Raw genomic sequence first — 20,738 nt, forward strand, 5'->3', positions numbered from 1 at the left:
AGAAAGCCTAGCGCCTAGAGTTCCAAGTGGGGGATAAGTTTTGGTACTACCAATTCAATCAACACATGGGTACCGCCAAGTAACTCAGCGAAGTCTCCCAGAAATTCATGCCGTGATGGACAGGACTGCACGCTGTGGAAGATAAGCTATCCCTGGTAGTCTACTGCAATCAGATCTGGAGAGGACAGAAAGAGCCAACACCCAAGTGGGTTCACTGCAACCACATCAAGGGACACCACTCCTGAAAATATTTGAAGAATGGACAACTTGAAACCAACATAACAGGAATGATGCACATACATTATTATCATAATTACCTCGAGACCTACTCAGGGGACGAGTTGACAAACGTGAAATTATTAATAACCTAGGAACCTCTGCAGATTATGAAGCAAACGTAATTTTTTTTCTCACTGTAATGGGGCACTGCAATCTTACACTCAAAACTCAAACTTTCTTCCCACCAACTTACACCCACAGAGCAGCAATACAAAGTGTCCAATCAGGAACTGCCGGCCCTAGCTGGCATTGGAGGAGTGGCGCTACTGGTTGGAAGGTACATCCCCACTGTCCTTAGTCTTACCAACCTGGACCCAAGAATGGCAAATTCCCTGTACAGTCAATTTGCATTGATCATGATCCTAGTCCTATCTTACCTATCCCTGAATCGCCACCCACCTTCCAATGGGTCTTCAGGAATGAAGTAATGGCTGCCCACCAGAGAGTACCACCACCTCTGAAAACTCCCCCCAACACCGTCTGCGTCCCCGACGCACTTCAGTATTCAATGTTAAATATTTTGCTGAGGCCCACCTCACAATCTTTGGGCCATTCTGGGGGCAATGGTGGCCTAGCGGTTAAGGGAGCGGCCCCGTAATCTGATGTTTGCCGGTTCGAATCCAAGGTGCCACTGAGCTAAGCACCGTCCCCACACACTGCTTGCCGGGTGCCTGTCATGGCTGCCCACTGCTCACTAAGAGTGATGGGTTAAATGCAGAGGACACATTTCACTGTGTGCACCACGTGCTGTGCTGCAGTGTATCACAATGACAATCACTTCACTTTGTTTGCTATGTTTGTACACAGACACATCTCCTTGTGATATGAATCTGTGTTATCCGCGAACTTTTAGAAACATTTGTGGAACAGATATCTCATCATAGGTGTATAAAGAATACAGAGTGGGGCTCAACACAGCCTTGTAGTGAGCCTCTGTTGGGTGGAATTGTGGAGGAGAAATGGGATCAGAGTCTGACAGTTTGAGTATGGTTTGTTAGAAATTCCTAAATCCAGCTGGAGGTATGGGTGGGCAAACCAAGTTAAGACAGTGTCACATGATTCAATCCATGTGTCCGGGAGCAACATGGAGATGAGGTTAGGTGACTCCCATAAATTAGCAAAATGGCCACTGCCAGCTGCTCAGTCATTGATTGGCATTCGTCAACTCGACTGGGCTCCTTCTCCACCTCATGTTCATCTCCTCATCTCTCAACTCTTCCCTCTCATCCTGTCCCTTCCACAACTCAACCGAGAACACGAACGTCAACATCTGTGTAGTGTTGCAGCTCTCACCGGCTCTCATTTGCAGATAAACTTGCCACCTTGCGTCCAATCGCACCGGGGTTTCCCATTTCTTCAAACACGTGCTCACGTTCTGGTACCCCGCTGGGATCATGACAGAATGACTGAGCCTTCTGTTAAACCTGTGGAATTCACTGCCCTATGTGACCAAGTGGCCTGGCAGGCCACCATCATTGAATGTTTGTCGCAGGAGGTCAGGCACCTCCTACGGTGTTTACATGAGGTGTCTGCCGGGTACATGATGCGGTGGACGTGGCGCAAGGTCTTCCTCCACCACCCTCGGTTCCGGAACCCAGTCTGGCTCTCCTAAAGTGCTGGAGCGGCACTGAGGGGAGTGGCGAGGCACTTCTAACAACATTTTATTTTATTTTTGAGTTGCAGCCTTGCCGCTACCCCACTTCCCGATCGCAGATTGCGCTCCTGCTCTTGTTGCTGACTGTCCCTGCCGCGGAATGGGCAGCGGTGCAGTTAAAACCCCCCACTACCACGTCGCTGACGTATCCAGCCTTCGTGGCAGAACTGAAAACATTGACACTATCATCCTGACTCACCCTCTCAGCCGTCCTGGTGTGGAACCCGCACACAGTCTCCACCACTGCATTTGTGGACTCTGAGGCGGCCAGGAACTTCATAGACAATAATTTTGTCATACTGCATCAAATCCTCACCAAATCCCTTTAGTCTCCACTCACCATCCCATCACCTCTGTGGATCGTTGCCCCATTTCCTCTGAACCGATAACTCACCGCACGGTGGTTCTGCAGCTCTGTGTTGATTCCCACATCGAAAATATCCATTTCCTGATCACCACTATCCTCACCTCTCCTCCTCAGGTTCCCCTGGCTGGCTGTTCATGAAACCCACCTGTCTTGGTCATCAGGTGTGGTGTTGGAGTGGGGAGCGCATTTGCATCGCCACTGTCTTCTGCCACGGCCCTCTCCACCCTCCATGTCAACATCAGAACCACCCCGTCCCGTCTTAGACACTGTCCCTGCCTGTTATTACAACCTAGCTGCCATCTGCCACCTCATCAGCCAGGCGACATGGCCAATGACCTGCTACCAGGGACCACGCCACCTAGAGGACATCTTTACTAGTAGTTTGTGGCAGAGACACTCCAGAGCGGCACCATCAGCCCATCCACCTCACCAGCCACGACTAGAGTTCTTCTTTGACTCAAAGTAGGATGGTGGGCTGAGGCGGCCTCAACAAAATCACAGTTAAAATTCAAACACCATTGCCACTCATCAACACTGCCCTCAATGCACTCTCGTGGGCCAAGTACTCTACGAAGCTCGATCTGCGCTCTGCCTACAATCTGATCCGCATTTGAGAGGCTGACAAGTGGAAAGCGGCATTCATCACACCCACCGATCACTTTAAATCACTAGTCATCCACTTTGGACTGTGTAATGCAACCGCTGTCTTTCAGCAGTTCATCAGCGATGATCTCCACGACATGCTGTATGCCTACCTGGATGACCCTGGAAACCCACATCCAACACGTGAGAGCAGTCCTAAAGAGATTGCTCTCCCACCGGCTGTACTCTAAGCTGGAAATTCACTCTGATGCAGCAGCGTTACGGGGTGGGGGACCGTGAGGTGCTTGCGGTCCAGTTGGCCGCTCAAGGAGTGGCAACACTGGCTGCAAAGCTGTTAAACCCCCTTTCTGGTCTGGACCGACCATCAAAATCTCATCACCATCAAGTCAGCCAATCAACTCAATCCTCGTCAGGCGAGGTGGGGCATCTTTTTTCGAACAGTTCCATTTTCCAGGGTGCCTGTACATCCCCAACACCTACCGGTCCGATGTCCTGCACTGGGGTCACTTCTCTGTCCTCTCTGGCCATCCAGGACATCAACGAGCGATCTTGTTCATTCTCCGAGCGTTCTGGTGGCTGTCATTACAACAGGATGTACAGGACTACATGGAAGCTTGTGACGACTGTTCTCAGGCCAAGACTCCCGACACTCCTACTGTTGGTCCCCTGCGCCCTCTTCCAATTCCTCGTCGTCCTTGGACCCACCTCGCCTTGGACTTCATCACCGGTCTCCCCAAAGCCAATGGGATGACCACCATCCTGACCACAGTGGCTCGCTTGTCCAAGTCGGTCCACTTGGTTGCCCTGCCTGCCTTCCTTCCTGGCAGATTAGCCACCAGACCAGACAATCAGACACACACCTAAAAAGGAAAGGAAAAACACAAACACACAGAATGGCCAACAGAGATTCCCCATAACTACTCCTTGACGCAAAGCACCCAGGGACATAACAAAGTGATGCTGCTGCCCTTGTAGTTTGTGATATGGTGGAAACCCTTCTATACTAGCTTTGAGTCCTTACCTGAAAAATGATTGTTCATCTTCTCTTTATAGGTTAATTTGGCACTTCTAATGCCTTACTTCAGGTCAAACTGGGCAGTCCCCAGACCTGAAGGTAGTGTCTTGAGCTCTGAAGAGGCCCTGAGAGCACTTCCTTTACAAACAGGTCTCTCAGTTTGTAGCCCAAATCTGGAGACAGAACTGACAGCATTTAGGGGTCGCCATTAACCTAACATGCGTTTATCACCTCCAGTCAAATGGGCAGACTGAATGGATCAACCAGGAGCTGGAGAAGCACAGCAGGTACTATTGCTTGGCCTGGTCCAACACTACCTTGAGCAGCTCTCATTTTAAAGGACTTAAAGGATTACCTTTCAAAAACATAGGATATGGCTCTATCACTTATCCCCTGTGCAGTTTGTGAAACATACATTTTATCAGACTCTGTCAGGAGTGTTGATTTACCTTTGTAATGTGTAGGAGACTAGCCGAAATAATGGAGAAAATAGTTCAGCAAGAGGAGTGCTTCCAAAATTCACATCTAATTAGGCAGTCAGAAATTTTCCTAGATTCATTTCTAGCATCGGATGCGCACCAGCCTAATCAGCTGGAAACTGCACGGTACCAGTAGCTAAAATGATGCCGGATAACATAATCTGTTTTGATTTTATTAATAACTGGCCATAATTTCGGGAGAAGCCTGGTCTTTTTGGGTGAGATGGCATCTATCCCAACTGGGAGGGCACCACTCAATTATCTTAAAGTCTGGCTCATAGTCTTAGAATAAAAAAAAAAAACGAAACTGACTTGGCATAGCCAAGACCAGGAAGCAGACAAACTGGCCATCCTGAGCATAGGGCTGCCACCCACCTTGTACACTGTTGACACTGTGTCTGTACCTCACTCTTTTAAAACAAGAGCTCCTACAAAATAATATGCTGATGCTGTGTCTGTTCCACGGGCTGGGCATGGTGTCTGTTTCAGCAACTTAGTACCTGTTACTATCAATCCTACTGAACATACCACCAGCACCTCCGATATAAGAATAGGATTATTAAATGTTAGATGTCTCACACCTAAAGTGCTCATTTTAAAGCGCTCAATTAAATCATTACAGATCAGGCATTTGATGCACTCTGCCTGACCGAAACTTGGTTAAAACAAACTGAATTTGTAGCATTTGAATGTGTAGTCTATCCCTCCTGGATACAGTTATGTACACCAACCTTGCTTAACTGGAAGAGGAGGCTGTGTTGCAGTAATTTATAATGATAACCTCAGTATTGCACATTCTCTATACGATTTTAACCTATGTGGTCTCACAAAATTAAAACCATAAGTTTATTCAACTAATTATCATTTATCATTTATAGACTCTGGACCGTACTCCAAGTTTTCTTAGTTAATTTACTCTACAATTACTTTACTCCTGGTGACTTGGTTTCCAACCCGGTTGTAAATTAGAAGACTGTCTATACTAGACCGGAGAAACTTTTACTTATTTACAATCTGCCATGCCCCCTGCGTTCGACCTCACTCTGACCTTCTGTTAAAATCCCAGACACAGTTTCAATTATTAAGTCCACTTTAATACACAGTCACCTTGTCAAGCATGGACAGTGTTCAGTTCTCCTTATTTAGGCTGTTCTAGTTAGGGTACCAAGCCACTATTACACAAATGTACCATCATTTGTTCTCTCCAAGGCACCAAATTAAATGCCAAGACCACCTCCAGAGTCCAATCCTGGTTCCACCACCGTAATGGCTAAAGCTTTAGGAAACTTCAAATGGACCAGTAGTTTTATAATGGAACATGTAGTGTCAACAATGACACTAGACTAAAACCTTCTCTGCACTGTCCAGTACCTCCAAACATAAACAGATGCTCTATACTGCACTTTCTTACCAATAGACCTGCTGGAATATTTTTTCATGAACAAATCATTATCAACCCTGCACTGACAGCAATTGCACTCTACCCTCAAATAGGTTACCTCTCTGTTCCACTCCTTCTCCTTTGGTAGTTTTTTTTTTTACTTGTGTGCAGAAAGGTGAAGTGTAGGCCCAGTCAAAGTCAAAAAAAAAAAAAAAAAAAGTTATTTATGTCTTTATGCTGTCACATGAATCCATCTGCGTGTAAAAAGGGGTATAAACACTCTCTCTACACAAAAGCACTTCAACCTGATGTTACCTGGCAGAAAGAGGCATGGCACAATAGAGGTTAAAAGGATGAACAGTTTCTAACTTATTAACAGCAGTAAATTACTATCGCAGTTACATGTAAATATTGTATGTAAAAAAGGTACCAATGTTACAGAAAAACCCAAAATAAAAGAAAAAGAGGAAAGGAGAGAAAAAGCCTGAACTGATCTTCAGAGAGATCACCTGATTCAGGAGAAAAATAGGTAAAGAGAAAAGGCCCAGAAACTGATGGGAAGATTCCCCTCAGTTCCTGAAGGAAAGGAAAACGGAAGCCCCCAGAGACCACAAGAGAAAATTCTTCTATACATTTGACTCCCAGGAAGTTGCCACAAACCAATCAGAATTAGTTGTTTCTGCCCTGTCACGCCCTTGGTGTCTCTTGTCTGGGGCTGACAAAGACAAAGCGGGGGATCCCAAAACACCTCTTGCTCGGGAAGGCCGTTTGACAAAGATATGGAGATTGGAGGTGATGAACCTCTACGCAAGACAAAGCTGCAGAACGTCATGGGCCTGTGATTTCCCATCTTACATGTGTGACGGGGAGCAATGTGGAAACAAGGCAACGTGACTTCTATAAATAGCCAAGATGTCAGTCATCCATTGCTCAGTCATTATTGTGATTTACTGAATAAAGACTCGGCCCATCCTCTTCATCCAAAGTAAGACTTTTCGCCTGCTTGTTCCCTGCCTTTTTGTCCTGCACTGTTGTTGTCTTGTCTTTTACACACAAAAGTCAACATCCGTGGATGTTGCGGCTCTCACCGGTTCACATTCGTATATACAAAAGCAGTAGAAATTCGTCAATCTCCTTGTGCTCAGTGCTCTCTGCACTGGGGTTTTTCATCTCTTCCTACACACGCTCATAATTAGGGCAGAACCCTAGTGTTTCAGGGCAGAACCTTTTGAGGATCGTGCAGGCCGCGTCCCTGCACACCCCTCCCTCCAGGGTAGTGAGAGACTTGCATGTCTCCACTGGAGGAGTTGTGACTCGTCACCCCTGCACATCCCTGCTGGACCCTTCAGTGTCTCTTCCTGCTTCCTGCAGGGAGTCGGTCCCGAACCCTCCAGCAACCAGTTATGTGCAGTCCCTGTTCCTTCACATCCATCCCTCCAGCGAAACGAGAACTTGGACTTCGCCAGCCTTCTCTAGGCTCAGTCTAGTCTGCGTCCATTGGGATGTGCCGACCCTCTTCATGCCCAGCTAGCCCCATGTGCTGCTCTGAGATGCCGTCCCTCTGGAGGGTCCCCAGGCCCGTGCCTGTCCTGCCCTCCAAACCGTCTACTTGGCGGTAAAGCCCCCAACCCTGGCCACGCCCCCCAAGATGGACAAGGGGGCATCCATTGGCCAGTACACTGTGCTCTCGACTGGCACCGTCGGGTCGAGGGCCTTGGGGGTTTCCGGAGGTGGGATCAGGAGAAGGGGAGTCCGGATCCTCCTGCTTCTCATTCCTGGTGTGGGAGCCATGCATGCTTGTCCTGGCCTGCAGTGGCCTGGGCGCATCGCTGAAGGTGGTGGCAGCCGTGGTCAGCTCTACTGGCCAGACTGAAGAGGGGATGGTGTGGGCAGTTGGAACTAGAAGCTGCTGCTAAACGTCTGGGCAGAAGGCTGGTGTGTCCGTGACCAGAGCTGGAGAGTTGGGTTCACCGCGACTACAGGTGCCTGTCTATCCCGTTTTTCTTTGCCTTTTCTTATTTTGCTGTCTTTGCTTCATAGATGGGCTGCGACATTCTGTCATGACATGCGGTCGTAGAAGGAAGGAGGGAGCTTCGGGAACAAAGGGATTTATTATAAACACAACACAATAATGATTTTTGATGATCCTTTTGTGTTATTGTTTATACATTAAATGTTTACTAATATAATTTTGGTAACCTCAACGCCCCCTCCTGCGATCTCTGATGCCCGATGCCCCCTAGGTTGGGATACCACTGGTCTAGTGGAAGCTGCACTCCTCACCCTTGACAGAGAGATGGCGGACATGTTAGACCTGATTTTTTTTGGATCTGGGGAAAACACAAGGATATAAAGGATTTGGTGCCCAAGAATATCACAGAACACTTTGTTCATAAAGCCTTGGAAGATAGCTGAGGCCTTAGCAAGATGAAAGAGCATGCCCTGATATCGTACATCCATTCGGACAGCGTGGAAAATGTGGCTTTTTTTTTTACCATAGACTCACGCTACACCTGGTTCATGCGCACTGGAACTCCCTCCAATATAAAGTATTGGAGAACCTTGAGGCATGGAATTTTGCATGGAGTTTTTATCATGGAGAAAACAAATTCACTGTCACCCCTTAAAAGTGAACCAAACAAGTTTTTTTTCAAAATGTTTATATTGTATTTATAGAATAAAATAAAATTTTGTTAGGGACATGCCTGAGAGTAACAAAAAAGATATTGAACAATTTGCATGTTTAAAGGAGAGACCGGCAAAATTTACTCATGAATAATAAATGACTAAAATATTAAATAAAAGCAAAAATTAAATGTCTGTGTTTTCAAAGTATTGTGATGCAAAATAATGGTGCACCATAGTGGTGATATGTGGTTCGCATGCATCTGAAAACTGACTCGCACCCACCCAAAAATAATTTCACCAGCTGCCCCTGGAACACAGGTAAACACAAGATGACACTGGGAAACCTTTACATCAGCAGACAAAATGGGGTCAGCAGTGCAAGACCAGACAGAGAGCAAAGGCACAGGAAGTCTTTTAAAGTGAGGGCATATGGGAGATGTGTTATTCCCCTGTTGCTATAAACAACTGCATCTAGTGTATCTGAAATGGCAGATTGATAGAAGCTCTTTTATTTTGTATCACAGGCACTCTGTTTTGCGTTATCAGCTTTCATTGATCTCATTCATACACATGCCAAGGAGGTCAAGATCAAGAATGTGAATTATTCCTCCACATCAAAGTCAAACTGATACATGTTACAGTATCTTTTGTTTTCCCTCTGTTTTTTCTTTTCTTTCTTTTTTTTTTTTTGCAGGGCAAGCCTTCAAAAATGGGTTGTGTTTCTTGAGGAATTGAACGGCATTAAAAAGCACTACACACCCTGAGTCATGCCAGATGTTTTATCTGAGTGTGTGTATGTCTGTGTACCAGTCAAACACAGTCAAGGCTGAGTGCCATACTGTCTTTTATTAGAAAGCCCAGACGTGATACAGTTTACCTGCAGCTATTAAAACTTGGAAGAATGATGCCAACATCACTATAAATAGTCCTGAAGGTCCCATCTCCCAGCTGGGTGAAAGATGCCCCCTTCCCATCCCCAGATCTGAAACAGCAGGCCGTTCCAGCAGCTGACAGAATGGATGTCTCTAATGGCTTGTTGTCGGAGTTGCAGGCTCTGGTCCACAGCCCAGTTTTGAGGGGGACAGAATGATGCAGGCTGGAGTTGCTCCCACCGTTCCGCGTCCAGGGAGTCTTTGTGTGTCATTTATCTGTCAGCACACCATTGCCAGCTTCTTGTTCTCTCGCCTGTCCGGTTTTCTTTATTAAATTATTTATTTTAACTCCATCTCTTTCTCTTTTCACTCCATGTTTTTTGTTTATTTCTTTGGCTCAAGTCTCTCTGGGTTTTTGTGGCTACAATTTCATTCTCTACACTTGCACGGCCTTCAGATAGCACCTAGCCTTCGACAGGAGTACTCCCTCTTTCAGTCTTTTATTTTCCTCACAATTCAAATTTGTTTTTGAATGAATGAGAACATGCATTTCAGTCTTCCATGCTTTATGTTTACATGAGCTGAGAGGTATGATCTCTCTGCGTCTGACTAAATGAGGCAATTCTGAAGCGGTGATTGCCAAAGGTATGTGTAACATAGGTCCCCTCCCTTCCCTCTCATCAGGCTTCACAGTGACAAAATTGAAAAGAAGAGATTTCAGCAGTATGCAAAATAATCTACCTTGCAGTGCTGCAGATGTTAATTGAAGGAGATCTGGAAATATCACACTGCAGGGAAATCTGATAAACTAGACTTTTTTGTGTGGGTCTGTTACTTAGTACTGCTGTCTTCAACTGAAATGTTATTAATGTATAAAAAGGTAGGCAGGGTGGGTTGAATTAAATAATGCTTTACAGACCAAAATTGAATGTCATAACACTTGTTTAGGGTGTGTGAATTATTATCACAGCCCATTTTATATCTTCATTTAATGTATAAAGTGAAGTTTCTAACACCTTGTCTTGCCCTTTTTTATTTAAGTCTCCAAGGGCTCAAACATTTAATGGATGCACAAAGAAATCTACTGTGCCTTTTTTTTTGTTCTCTACTACAAAGTGCCCATGAGCACCAGATAGCTCCCAGGAAACCTATGGGTCACAAAAATGACCAGTGAGTGATTTTTAAGATTAAATGGCAATAGATGTATGTGTTTACTGTTAATAAAAATGCTAGCTCTTAATATATACACTGAAAAGAACATACTGTAGAATTTACAATAATTTACTGGCAAAAAAGTTGCCAATAAAATCCTGTAAAATAGTCGCTAATTGCTGTAAAATGGATTACAGTATAATACTGCTTAGCAATTTACAATAAAATGATGTTTACAGAATACAGTATTTTTTTTTTTTACAGGATTAAAAAATTAAACTTGTAAGAAGGCATTACATGTTTTTTTTGTAATTATGCTAAATTACAGTACTTACCTGGCAACAAACGTTGCCAATAAAATCCTAAAATCAACAAAAGCCAAGATGTAGCTGTAACATTTTTACTATGAAATTCCTGTAAATAACTATTTTAACTGTGAACTGTACTGTGCTCTTTACCATTATACTGATGTGAATGCATTAAAACAAAGATTTTAAAAAATAATTACTCATTCAAAGCTGTTGTAAGAAAATTGTTTATTAAAGCTGACATCTGACAACACTTCAGCACTGTCACTGGTAACATAACAAAACAACTACAAACAACTGAAGATTAAAGCATAAAGCAATAGTTAAAGAAAAAGAAAAATGGTCATTATTTACTCTCCCTTAAGTTGTTTCTTTCTTGTGTTGAATACAAAAGATTATATTTTAATGAAGTTTATAACCAGACAAGTAACGTAGCCATTGCCATTCCATAATAGGGCAAAAATATGGAAGTCAATGGCTACTGTCAACTGTCTGGTTACCAACATTTAAAAATATCTTAAAACAAGAAATAAACTCAGAATTTTGGAACAACTGAAGGTGAGTAAATGATGGTAATCCCTTTAAGCACAAACAACAAAATGGCATGTGTGACGTCCCGTGACAGAATATGGGTGTTTTCTGTTGTGTTTGTGTGTGTGTCTCTCTCTTTCTTTCTGTGTAATGTTGCAGGGTGGCTCCTCATCAGCCCATGATTGGACTCCTCCCACTTCCTGCTGTGATTGGTGGGCTGTAATCGGGAAGAGGATTCAAAATGGTGGCTGCTTTGGTGAAGAAGAGGAGAGTTGGTGAAAAGAGGAGGAGAGTGTTTGAGGAAGATAGACTGTTGTTGGTAGAGAAGAGGGTTGGTGAAGTGAAGGATTAGGACGAGAAGATAGGACTTAGACTGCCCAGACCTGTTTTGTGTTTCTGTTGTTGTTTAAATGTCTTCGTTTGTAATAAAAGATTAGTATTAAGTGTTGTTGCGTCATTTTGGAGTTTATACTCATATGTCCCATTTGTTATGTCCCTGACCCTAGACCGGGGACGTAACAAATTTTGGGGGCTCGTCCGGGATTTCCTATCGCGTAGGTAGGATATTGTGTAGGCTGTGGACCTTGGCAACTGTTCTCATCGGGGTAAGTTTGAGTTTTTTCTGTTTATGTGGGTTTTCTGGTGAACTCTGGATAGGTAGAGCTGTCCAGCTGGGTTCTGCCTTGAGCGGGTCCTTCCAACGGACGCTGTTTGTTATGTTTGTTTGTTGTTTTGGTTTATTGTTTTTGGGGAAAAATCCAGGGGGAGGTACGCGTCGAGCATTTCTGTCTCAGTCAGAGACTGGAAATGTTGCGAGCTTGCGTTTAAAGATGCCTAAAACTGGTAACTTCCCTGAAGACTAGCTAGATCTTAGGTAGCTGGCTGGTTAGGTAGATTAGGAGCTGGAGTTCCTAGAATCCCACAGGAGCAGACTGACTCTGGTATACATCCCAGTGAGCCGTGGTTGGGTCTGTGTAGTTTCTCTTTGTTTTGGTGGGTTCACCAAGTAATTCAATTTATATTTTGTTGTGAGATTAGAATTACAGGTCACTATGGCAACAGGTTTTGAGGGTTTTGTTGAGTTCCCTTCCGATGAGATGTTAGCAGAGTTAACCAAGGAGCAGCTATTGGGTGTAGCTGACTTTTATGGCATACCCATTGCCAGCGCCGATAGAAAGTTGAAAGACTTATTAGTAACAGCGTTAAAAGTCGGGTTGGTGGAAAAGGGGGTACCATGTGTTAAATCTGGTAGTCCACTTTCTGCTGAGGGCTTGGAAGAGTCCGGCGAGAGTTTCTCTAGTGAAATTCGGTTAAAGGAAATGTCACTGCAAGAGAAGCAGATGCAGCTTGAAGCAGCAAAACTGCGGGCTGACCGAGAAGCTCGTGGGCTGCGTGAAAAGGAGCTAGCGCATCAGCTACAACTCAAGCAATTGGAACTGGAAGAACATGATCGCGAACGCCAGTTGCACCTTAAGCAAATGGAGTTGGAAGAACGTGATCGCGAACGCCAGTTTGAGCGTGAACGTCAAGAACGAGACCTAGAATTAAAGCGTCTCGAACTTGAATTAGCTTCCAAGTCTGTCCTATCTGTCGAGTCGCAAACCCCTGTTTTCGATGTCAGCCGACATATTAGACTGGTGCCTCCATTTTCTGAGGACGAGGTGGAAAAATATTTTAGTCACTTTGAATGAGTAGCAACAACTTTACAGTGGCCTAAAGTTGTTTGGACGCTGCTACTGCAATGTGTTCTTGTGGGCAAGGCTCAGGAAGTTTACTCTTCACTTTCTTTGCAGCAGAGCTCTGACTATGATGTGGTAAAGACTTCAATTCTGAACGCGTACGAACTTGTCCCCAGAAGCGTACCGTCAAAGATTCCGGAAGTCTAGGAAGGGTGAGCAAATTACGTATGTGGAGTTTGCCAGAGAGAAAGAAGCTTTGTTTAACCGGTGGTGTGTTTCCAGTAAGGTCAGTACGTGGGAACAGCTTCGTGAATTAATCCTTTTGGAGGAATTTAAAAACTGCGTCCCGGAAGCTGTTGCCACTCATCTGAACGACCAGAAAGTGTCCACGCTGGCGCAGGCAGCCGTCTGCGCAGATGAATTCGTGCTTACTCATAAAGTTGTGTTTCATTCAGTCTCACGAAAACCAGATCGGGATGTGAGTTTCCGACGGGATCGGAACGTATTTCGATCTTCGCCCGTTTCCTTTAGTGATGGTCGCGCATGTTTTTATTGTCACGAGTCCGGCCACCTCATCGCTAAATGCCCAAAACTCTTAAAGAAGCGCGGTTCACCTCCTAAATCCTCACCAAAAGGGGTTGGGTTTGTTCAGTCTGCTGTGAGTGTCCCCACTATTGTTGATCCTGTCTATGAACCTTTTGTGCTTGCTGGTACAGTTTCCGCAGCTGCTGGAAACAGTAGTGCAGTGCCAGTGCGCGTTTTACGAGACACCGGTGCTGCGCAGTCTTTTGTTTTAGCGAATGTCTGGCCCTTTTCTGATGACTCGTTCTGTGGCTCTTATGTACTGGTGCGGGGTATTGAACTAGGCATCGTTAAAGTGCCACTGCACGTTCTAAACCTGCACTGTGCTTTATTTTCAGGTTCGTGCAAAGTCGCAGTGCGCCCCGAACTGCCTATGCAGGGAATCGATTTTATTCTTGGGAACGATTTGGCTGGAGGGAAAGTTCTTCCCCTTCCGGAGGTCATTGATAACCCTGCGGTACCACCCTCTTCAGTGGTGCCGGGTTATGAGTCAGTTTTCCCTGCTTGTGCAGTCACCCGAGCGCAGGCACGCCGGCAGAGTACGGATGAGTTGTATGATACGTTTATGGCTGTTTGTGACCCTCTGGTCTCCCGTGCAGCGCCATCAGACGGCGGAGTGGTAGAGGGAGCGCCGCGGACGCGCGCTGTTAATGTCCATGGTGATGAAACAATGTCGCTGCCTGTAAGTAAAACGCTTATATCCCAGGAGCAGCGAAAAGACTCTACTTTAACGCAGTGTCGTTCGGCTGTTGTTGACAAGGCCAACATAACTGCAAATTCGGTAGCCTTTTTCTGGGATAAAGGGATCTTGATGAGGAAGTGGAATCCTCCAACTGCTGATGACGTAGGTTGGAATTCAGTATATCAAGTGGTGGTTCCTCTTAAATTTCGGTCTCAGGTGCTGTGTTTAGGGCATGACAACGTGATGTCTGGACACTTAGGAGTAACAAAAACATATAACAGGATTTTGCGCCATTTCTTTTGGCCTGGGTTGAAATCCGATGTTGCTCAATATTGTCGATCGTGTCACGTTTGTCAATTGGCTGGTAAACCGAACCAGTCAATTCCACCCGCGCCACTCTGTCCTGTGCCTGTCCTCACCGAACCATTTTCGAAGATAATTTTAGATTGTGTTGGTCCACTTCCTCGTACCAAAACAGGTTTTAAATACTTGCTGACGATAATGTGTAGTGCCACACGTTTCCCGGAGGCAGTTCCGTTACGCTCACTAAAGGCTAAGAATATAGTGAGAGCCTTAGTGACGTTCTTTTCTACTTTTGGACTTCCAAAATTGGTCCAAACGGACCAAGGTTCGAATTTCCTGTCTCGCCTTTTTAAGCAAGTTTTGGAGGAATTACAAATAAAGCATCTGGTATCAAGTGCTTACCATCCTCAGTCACAAGGAGCATTGGAACGTTTTCACCAAACTCTGAAGTCCATGCTCCGTACTTATTGCTTAGCTTCGGCTAAAGAGTGGGATGAGGGTCTCCCACTATTGTTGGTTGCCATTCGTGAAACTGTTCAGGAGTCTTTGGGATTCAGTCCTGCTGACCTTGTATTCGGTCACACCGTGCGTGGTCCACTCAAGCTTCTTAAAGAAGCCTGGGTAGCTGAACCATTGACAGAGACTAATGTGCTGGATCATGTCAGTTCCTTTCGGGAACGGCTTCATAATGCTTGTGCTACTGCTCGAGCTTCCTTACAACATGCACAAGGGTCTATGAAAGCCCGATATGATCAGAAAGCAGTCTCTCGATCTTTTCAGCCGGGTGACAGAGTTCTGGTTTTATTACCACTAATGGGGTCTGCTCTCCAAGCAAAATTCTCAGGTCCTTATGTGGTTGAGTCCCAGTTAAGTGACACTGATTACGTTGTTCGCACTCCTGACCGTAAACGTAAAATGCGTGTATGTCATGTGAACATGCTCAAGAAATACGTTATGAGAGACAGTGATGCAACACAGGACAATGTAGATCCACCAGGTAAAGGAGCTGCTGTGTTATCTGTGGCTTCTATGCCCCTGCTGGATGCATATTCTCCCGAGGAGGATGGGTTATATCTAGGAAATGTTCCTGTGTCTTCGCCCAGATTACACAACAGTGTGATCTTACAAAACTTAGATGCACATCTGTCACATTTGCCTCTTAACGAACGGGAGCAGGTTATGATTTTAATTCGGACATATAAGACATTGTTTGGTGATGTTCCGTCATGTACTACAGTATTAAAGCATGACATTGATGTTGGTGAACATGCCCCAATCAGACAGCACCCGTACAGACTAAATCCCACTAAGCGTACGGTAATGCAGTCTGAGGTTGATTATTTGTTGGAACATGGGTTCTCCGTGCCAAGCTGTAGTCCATGGAGTAGTCCCTGTCTGTTAGTACCTAAGCCTGATGGTACAGTTCGTTTCTGTACTGATTACAGAAAAGTAAATGCAGTAACTAGACCCGACTCATTTCCATTGCCCCGAATGGAAGATTATGTTGATAGGGTCGGTTCGGCTCGTATTGTCAGTAAATTAGACTTGCTTCGTGGTTACTGGCAAGTTCCGTTGACTCCCCGAGCTTCTGAAATTTCTGCTTTCGTCACACCGGATAATTTCTTAGAATATACGGTTATGCCTTTTGGGTTACGTAATGCACCAGCGACTTTTCAGCGTCTAATGGCTAAAGTGCTTTGTGGAATTAAAAACTGCGACGCTTATTTAGATGACATTATTGTCTATTCGTCCACTTGGTCCGAGCATATCCACACTCTGACAGCTGTGTTCAAGCGGCTGCAGGATGCATCGCTGACTTTGAACTTGGCGAAGTGTGAGTTCGGCAAAGCCACTGTGACTTACCTAGGTAAAGAGGTGGGTCAAGGCCAGGTAAAACCTGTGATGGCTAAGATTCAGGCCATTCTTGCCTTCCCAGTTCCCACATCGAAAAGGGAACTGCGCCGATTTTTGGGAATGGCTGGATACTACCGGGCTTTTTGTAAAAACTTTTCGGAGGTAGTGTGTCCGTTGACTGAACTGCTGCGAGGCAGAGCACAGTTTAGTTGGAACAATGAATGCCAGAATGCTTTTATGTCTGTGAAAACCCTTCTTTGCAGTACCCCTGTTCTTGCTGCTCCTGACTTCAAGCGCCCTTTCAAACTGGAGGTGGATGCCAGTGCTGTTGGAGCTGGGGCTGTGCTGTTACAGGAAGATGCGGATGGAGTTGATCATCCCATCTGCTTCTTCTCAAAGAAGTTCTTAAAACATCAGGTGAACTACAGCACCATCGAAAAGGAGGCGCTAGCACTGATTTTAGCATTGCAACATTTTGAAGTATACATTGGGTCTACCGCACAACCTGTTTTCGTTTTTACTGACCACAATCCCCTGGTGTTTTTATCTCGGATGAAAAACACAAATCAGCGTATTATGCGCTGGTCCTTGGTTTTGCACAGTTTCAATTTAGAGATTAAGTACAAACGTGGGACGGACAACGTTTTGGCTGACGCCTTGTCACGGGCCTTTTAGTTTTTTTTTGGGGTGAATCAACATAGTACGTTGATTTTTGGTGGTGGGGGTGTGACGTCCCGTGACAGACTATGGGTGTTTTCTGTTGTGTTTGTGTGTGTGTCTCTCTCTTTCTTTCTGTGTAATGTTGCAGGGTGGCTCCTCATCAGCCCATGATTGGACTCCTCCCACTTCCTGCTGTGATTGGTGGGCTGTAATCGGGAAGAGGATTCAAAATGGTGGCTGCTTTGGTGAAGAAGAGGAGAGTTGGTGAAAAGAGGAGGAGAGTGTTTGAGGAAGATAGACTGTTGTTGGTAGAGAAGAGGGTTGGTGAAGTGAAGGATTAGGACGAGAAGATAGGACTTAGACTGCCCAGACCTGTTTTGTGTTTCTGTTGTTGTTTAAATGTCTTCGTTTGTAATAAAAGATTAGTATTAAGTGTTGTTGCGTCATTTTGGAGTTTATACTCATATGTCCCATTTGTTATGTCCCTGACCCTAGACCGGGGACGTAACACATGTTGGTACCAAAACTTATCTGACTTAAGCAATGAATCCGTCGAAATGACAAGCAAAAAAAGGTTCTCATATAACCTACTTATTAATGTCTATGGAAGGGGAAAATCATCTTGGACTTCTTTAAAAAATATTTATTTGTGTTCCAAAGATGAACAAAGGTCTTATGGCTTTTTGAATGACACGAGGGAGAGCGATTAATGACTGAAATTTAATTTTTGGGTGAATGAAATCTCTAACTTTTATATTTAAGTAATACAAATACGCACATGCATAGTAAAGTATTTTTTTTATCTCTGGATAAACTCAAGTGTGCAGGATGCCTCATGCTGGTACACCAGATTGAAGATGTAGTATGATGCAAACAAAGCAGCAAATCCTGCCACAAAGTTGGGGTGTGGATTCACGACCACTTGGCCCTCAATACTCAGCATGCACTGAGTTGCAGTGAGAATTTCACCTAAATGAATAAATACAGGCAACATGTTATAGAAAATACAAACTGAAAATACAACAGACCAAGTTTCTTTGAATAATTTACAGATTTTGGTTCATTGTACATTACCTAAGACTATCAGTCTCGGAGAGTCTGGAAGTGTAAAACTCTTTTCCACGTCGGCAACTGTTGCTGACACCTAAGAAACAAAACAACAAAAAAATACATACAAACTATAACCCCATAACAAAATGTTATAATAAAAAAAAGCACAGAGCATGACTTACATCTGTCTGAAGAATGAGTGCTGCAGGTTTTTCCTTGAAGTGCTTATGTTTGAAGCAAAATTGTTTACATTACGTTTGGTTTTGACTCTGTGATGTTTCGGCTTGCCTGACAAAAAAAATAATAAAAAAAAAGTTAACGATACATTCCTTTACAAAAAGTATTTAGGGTTTCAGAGAAACTCATCCAACGATGTTAATATTTACGGTTTTCAACAGCAAAGACAACTGAGCACTTCATGTAACTGTCATGATCCGGACCGGCAGGGGTGACTCCGGATCCAGAGTTCGGACCGGAGTTTCATGTTCGTCTCGTGTAATGTTCCCTGATCGTGTTCACCTGGTGTATATTTATATAATTGTATAAAACTATCCTGTTCGTGTCTGTTCGCCGTCGGGTCATTGTGCGTGTTCATGGTCCCTTGTATGGCAAGCCTCTCTTATCACAATACGTCACGTAAATCTCGGCGTAAATCCCGTTCGAAACGCCGTCGTTGGCAAGAACGCCGTCGAATGCGCCGCTCTCGTAGTCTCCACAGCCAATACATTCAAAAGGGATTGACCCAATCAGTGTTGAAGCAGGACAGTCCAAACTAAGCGAACACTGATGTCCTCAGACCTCAGTGGTGATGATTTCAAGTGACTTCTTTCCGATTTAATGGACTCTATATCCTCTTCTTTACCTCTGAGAAATCAGATATGAACGTTTTAGTAAATTACAAACGAGGAATAAAATGCACTGCAGTCATTTTATCATTATCCAGTCATAATTACGCACTGCAAACTCCTGCTGCCACCTGCAGGATTTACCACTAAGTGTGGAAGGGGCACACTCCTATGTAGCAGGCAATATAGCTCAACAGGTTGGTCATTTGACTGGTATTGAGGAGGTAGCAGGTTCAAGTCCTGCAGGGCAGCTTATTTTTTTTCTCCTTTTTTATGTTGTTGTGCTGTATTAAAATAGTACAAAACAGTGGACGGATTATTAAAAGTTTATCTTCAACTTCAACTTTATTTATATAAAGTTTGCAGTGCGTAATTATGACTGGATAATGATAAAATGACTGCAGTGCAGTTTATTCTTCGTTTGCAATTTACTAAAACGTTCATATCTGATTTCTCAGAGGCAAAGAAGAGGATATAGACTCCATTAAATCGGAAAGAAGTAACTTGAAATCATCACCACTGAGGTCTGAGGACATCAGTGTTCGCTTAGTTTGGACTGTCCTGCTTCAACACTGATTGGGTCAATCCCTTTTGAATGTATTGGCTGTGAAAACTAGGGGGTGGAGACTACGAGAGCGGCGCATTCGAAGGCGTTCTTGCCAACGCCGTCGGGAGCGGCGTCTGTCAGCCCCGACGCCGTCGGGAGCGGCGTTTCGAACGGGATTTACGCCGAGATTTACGTGACGTATTGTGATAAGAGAGGCTTGCCATACCCTTGTCCTGTGCAGTTTGTATTAAACCCCTGTCACGTGAAATTGTGCGAATGCGTCCTCCTTCACCGCCATGTCCAGCCCACCCGTGACAGTAACGTTAGTTTTGTCTCACACGCACTTCGATAGCAATGCTGTGCCTGCCAAACTACAAATACTCTAGAAAGCAAAGGCAAATAAAGCTAACAAACTGCAGCATATATCAACATTAACATGACGATAACGATTTACCTTTTACTTTAGGCTGCTTTCTGAAATGGCTCGCACCGCATTTCTCCTCCTTGCCTGAAGCAACAGATAAATAAAGTTAATACACATCCCTTTTCAAAATGGCTTAACATAACGTTTAGAGGGCATGTCCTGATAAAACTTATATAACGTTATATATATATATGAATTACTTGAACTTAATTGAACTTACCAAAAAATCGATTGCTGTTTATCTTCAGCTGTTGTCGCTGTGCTTCAGTTCACCAGATTTCAAACCATATTAGCCCGCGCAATCCCATAATGCAACAGAACAGTACATTCTTGTAAAAATATTTAAAATACAGTGAAAGCACCTCCTACCTGTAAATTAATTACAGCTCACAGTGAAATATACAGTTAACACTTGTAAAACCCTGTATAACCCATAATGCATTGCAAATTACAGTAATACATTGTAAAGTGGCAAAACAGTAAGTTTCTGTACAATTTTGCTGTAAAAAATACAGCAATTTGTTACAGTGTAGTATTAATTCTAAGAGTATATAAGTAAGTACATTTTTAGTGCTAAAAAGGTTGGCAACCTCTGTGCTATAAATATTGCCTCTCTATATCAATGCATGTCTATTAACAACAACAAAATAATTTATTTTTGAATAGCACAAAATCACAATATGTTTCTGTCACTTTACTGCCACTACAGACGACACCCCTGCAACTTAGACCCTCTCTGGATACAAAGACCAACTCTCTAGAAAGGTCATAGGGGCAGTGGTGGCCTAGCGGTTAAGGAAGCAGCCCCGTAATCAGAAGGTTGCCGGTTCGAATCCTGATCTG

General features: G+C 44.3%; 1 protein-coding gene across 1 annotated transcript; it reads left to right on the forward strand.

Moving 5' to 3' along the window:
* Positions 1 to 12,609: 12,609 nt before the first annotated feature.
* Positions 12,610 to 17,569, forward strand: LOC114796860 (uncharacterized). The gene is made up of 5 exons (XM_028991368.1): positions 12,610 to 12,930; positions 13,125 to 13,234; positions 13,869 to 13,969; positions 14,130 to 16,027; positions 17,525 to 17,569. The coding sequence occupies exons 1-5, from the start codon at positions 12,610 to 12,612 to the stop codon at positions 17,567 to 17,569; spliced, it is 2,475 nt and encodes an 824-aa protein (XP_028847201.1).
* The last annotated feature ends 3,169 nt before the right edge of the window (positions 17,570 to 20,738 follow it).

This window comes from Denticeps clupeoides, chromosome 9 (genome assembly GCF_900700375.1).
Source record: "Denticeps clupeoides chromosome 9, fDenClu1.1, whole genome shotgun sequence".
NCBI classification, from domain to species: Eukaryota; Metazoa; Chordata; class Actinopteri; order Clupeiformes; family Denticipitidae; genus Denticeps; species Denticeps clupeoides.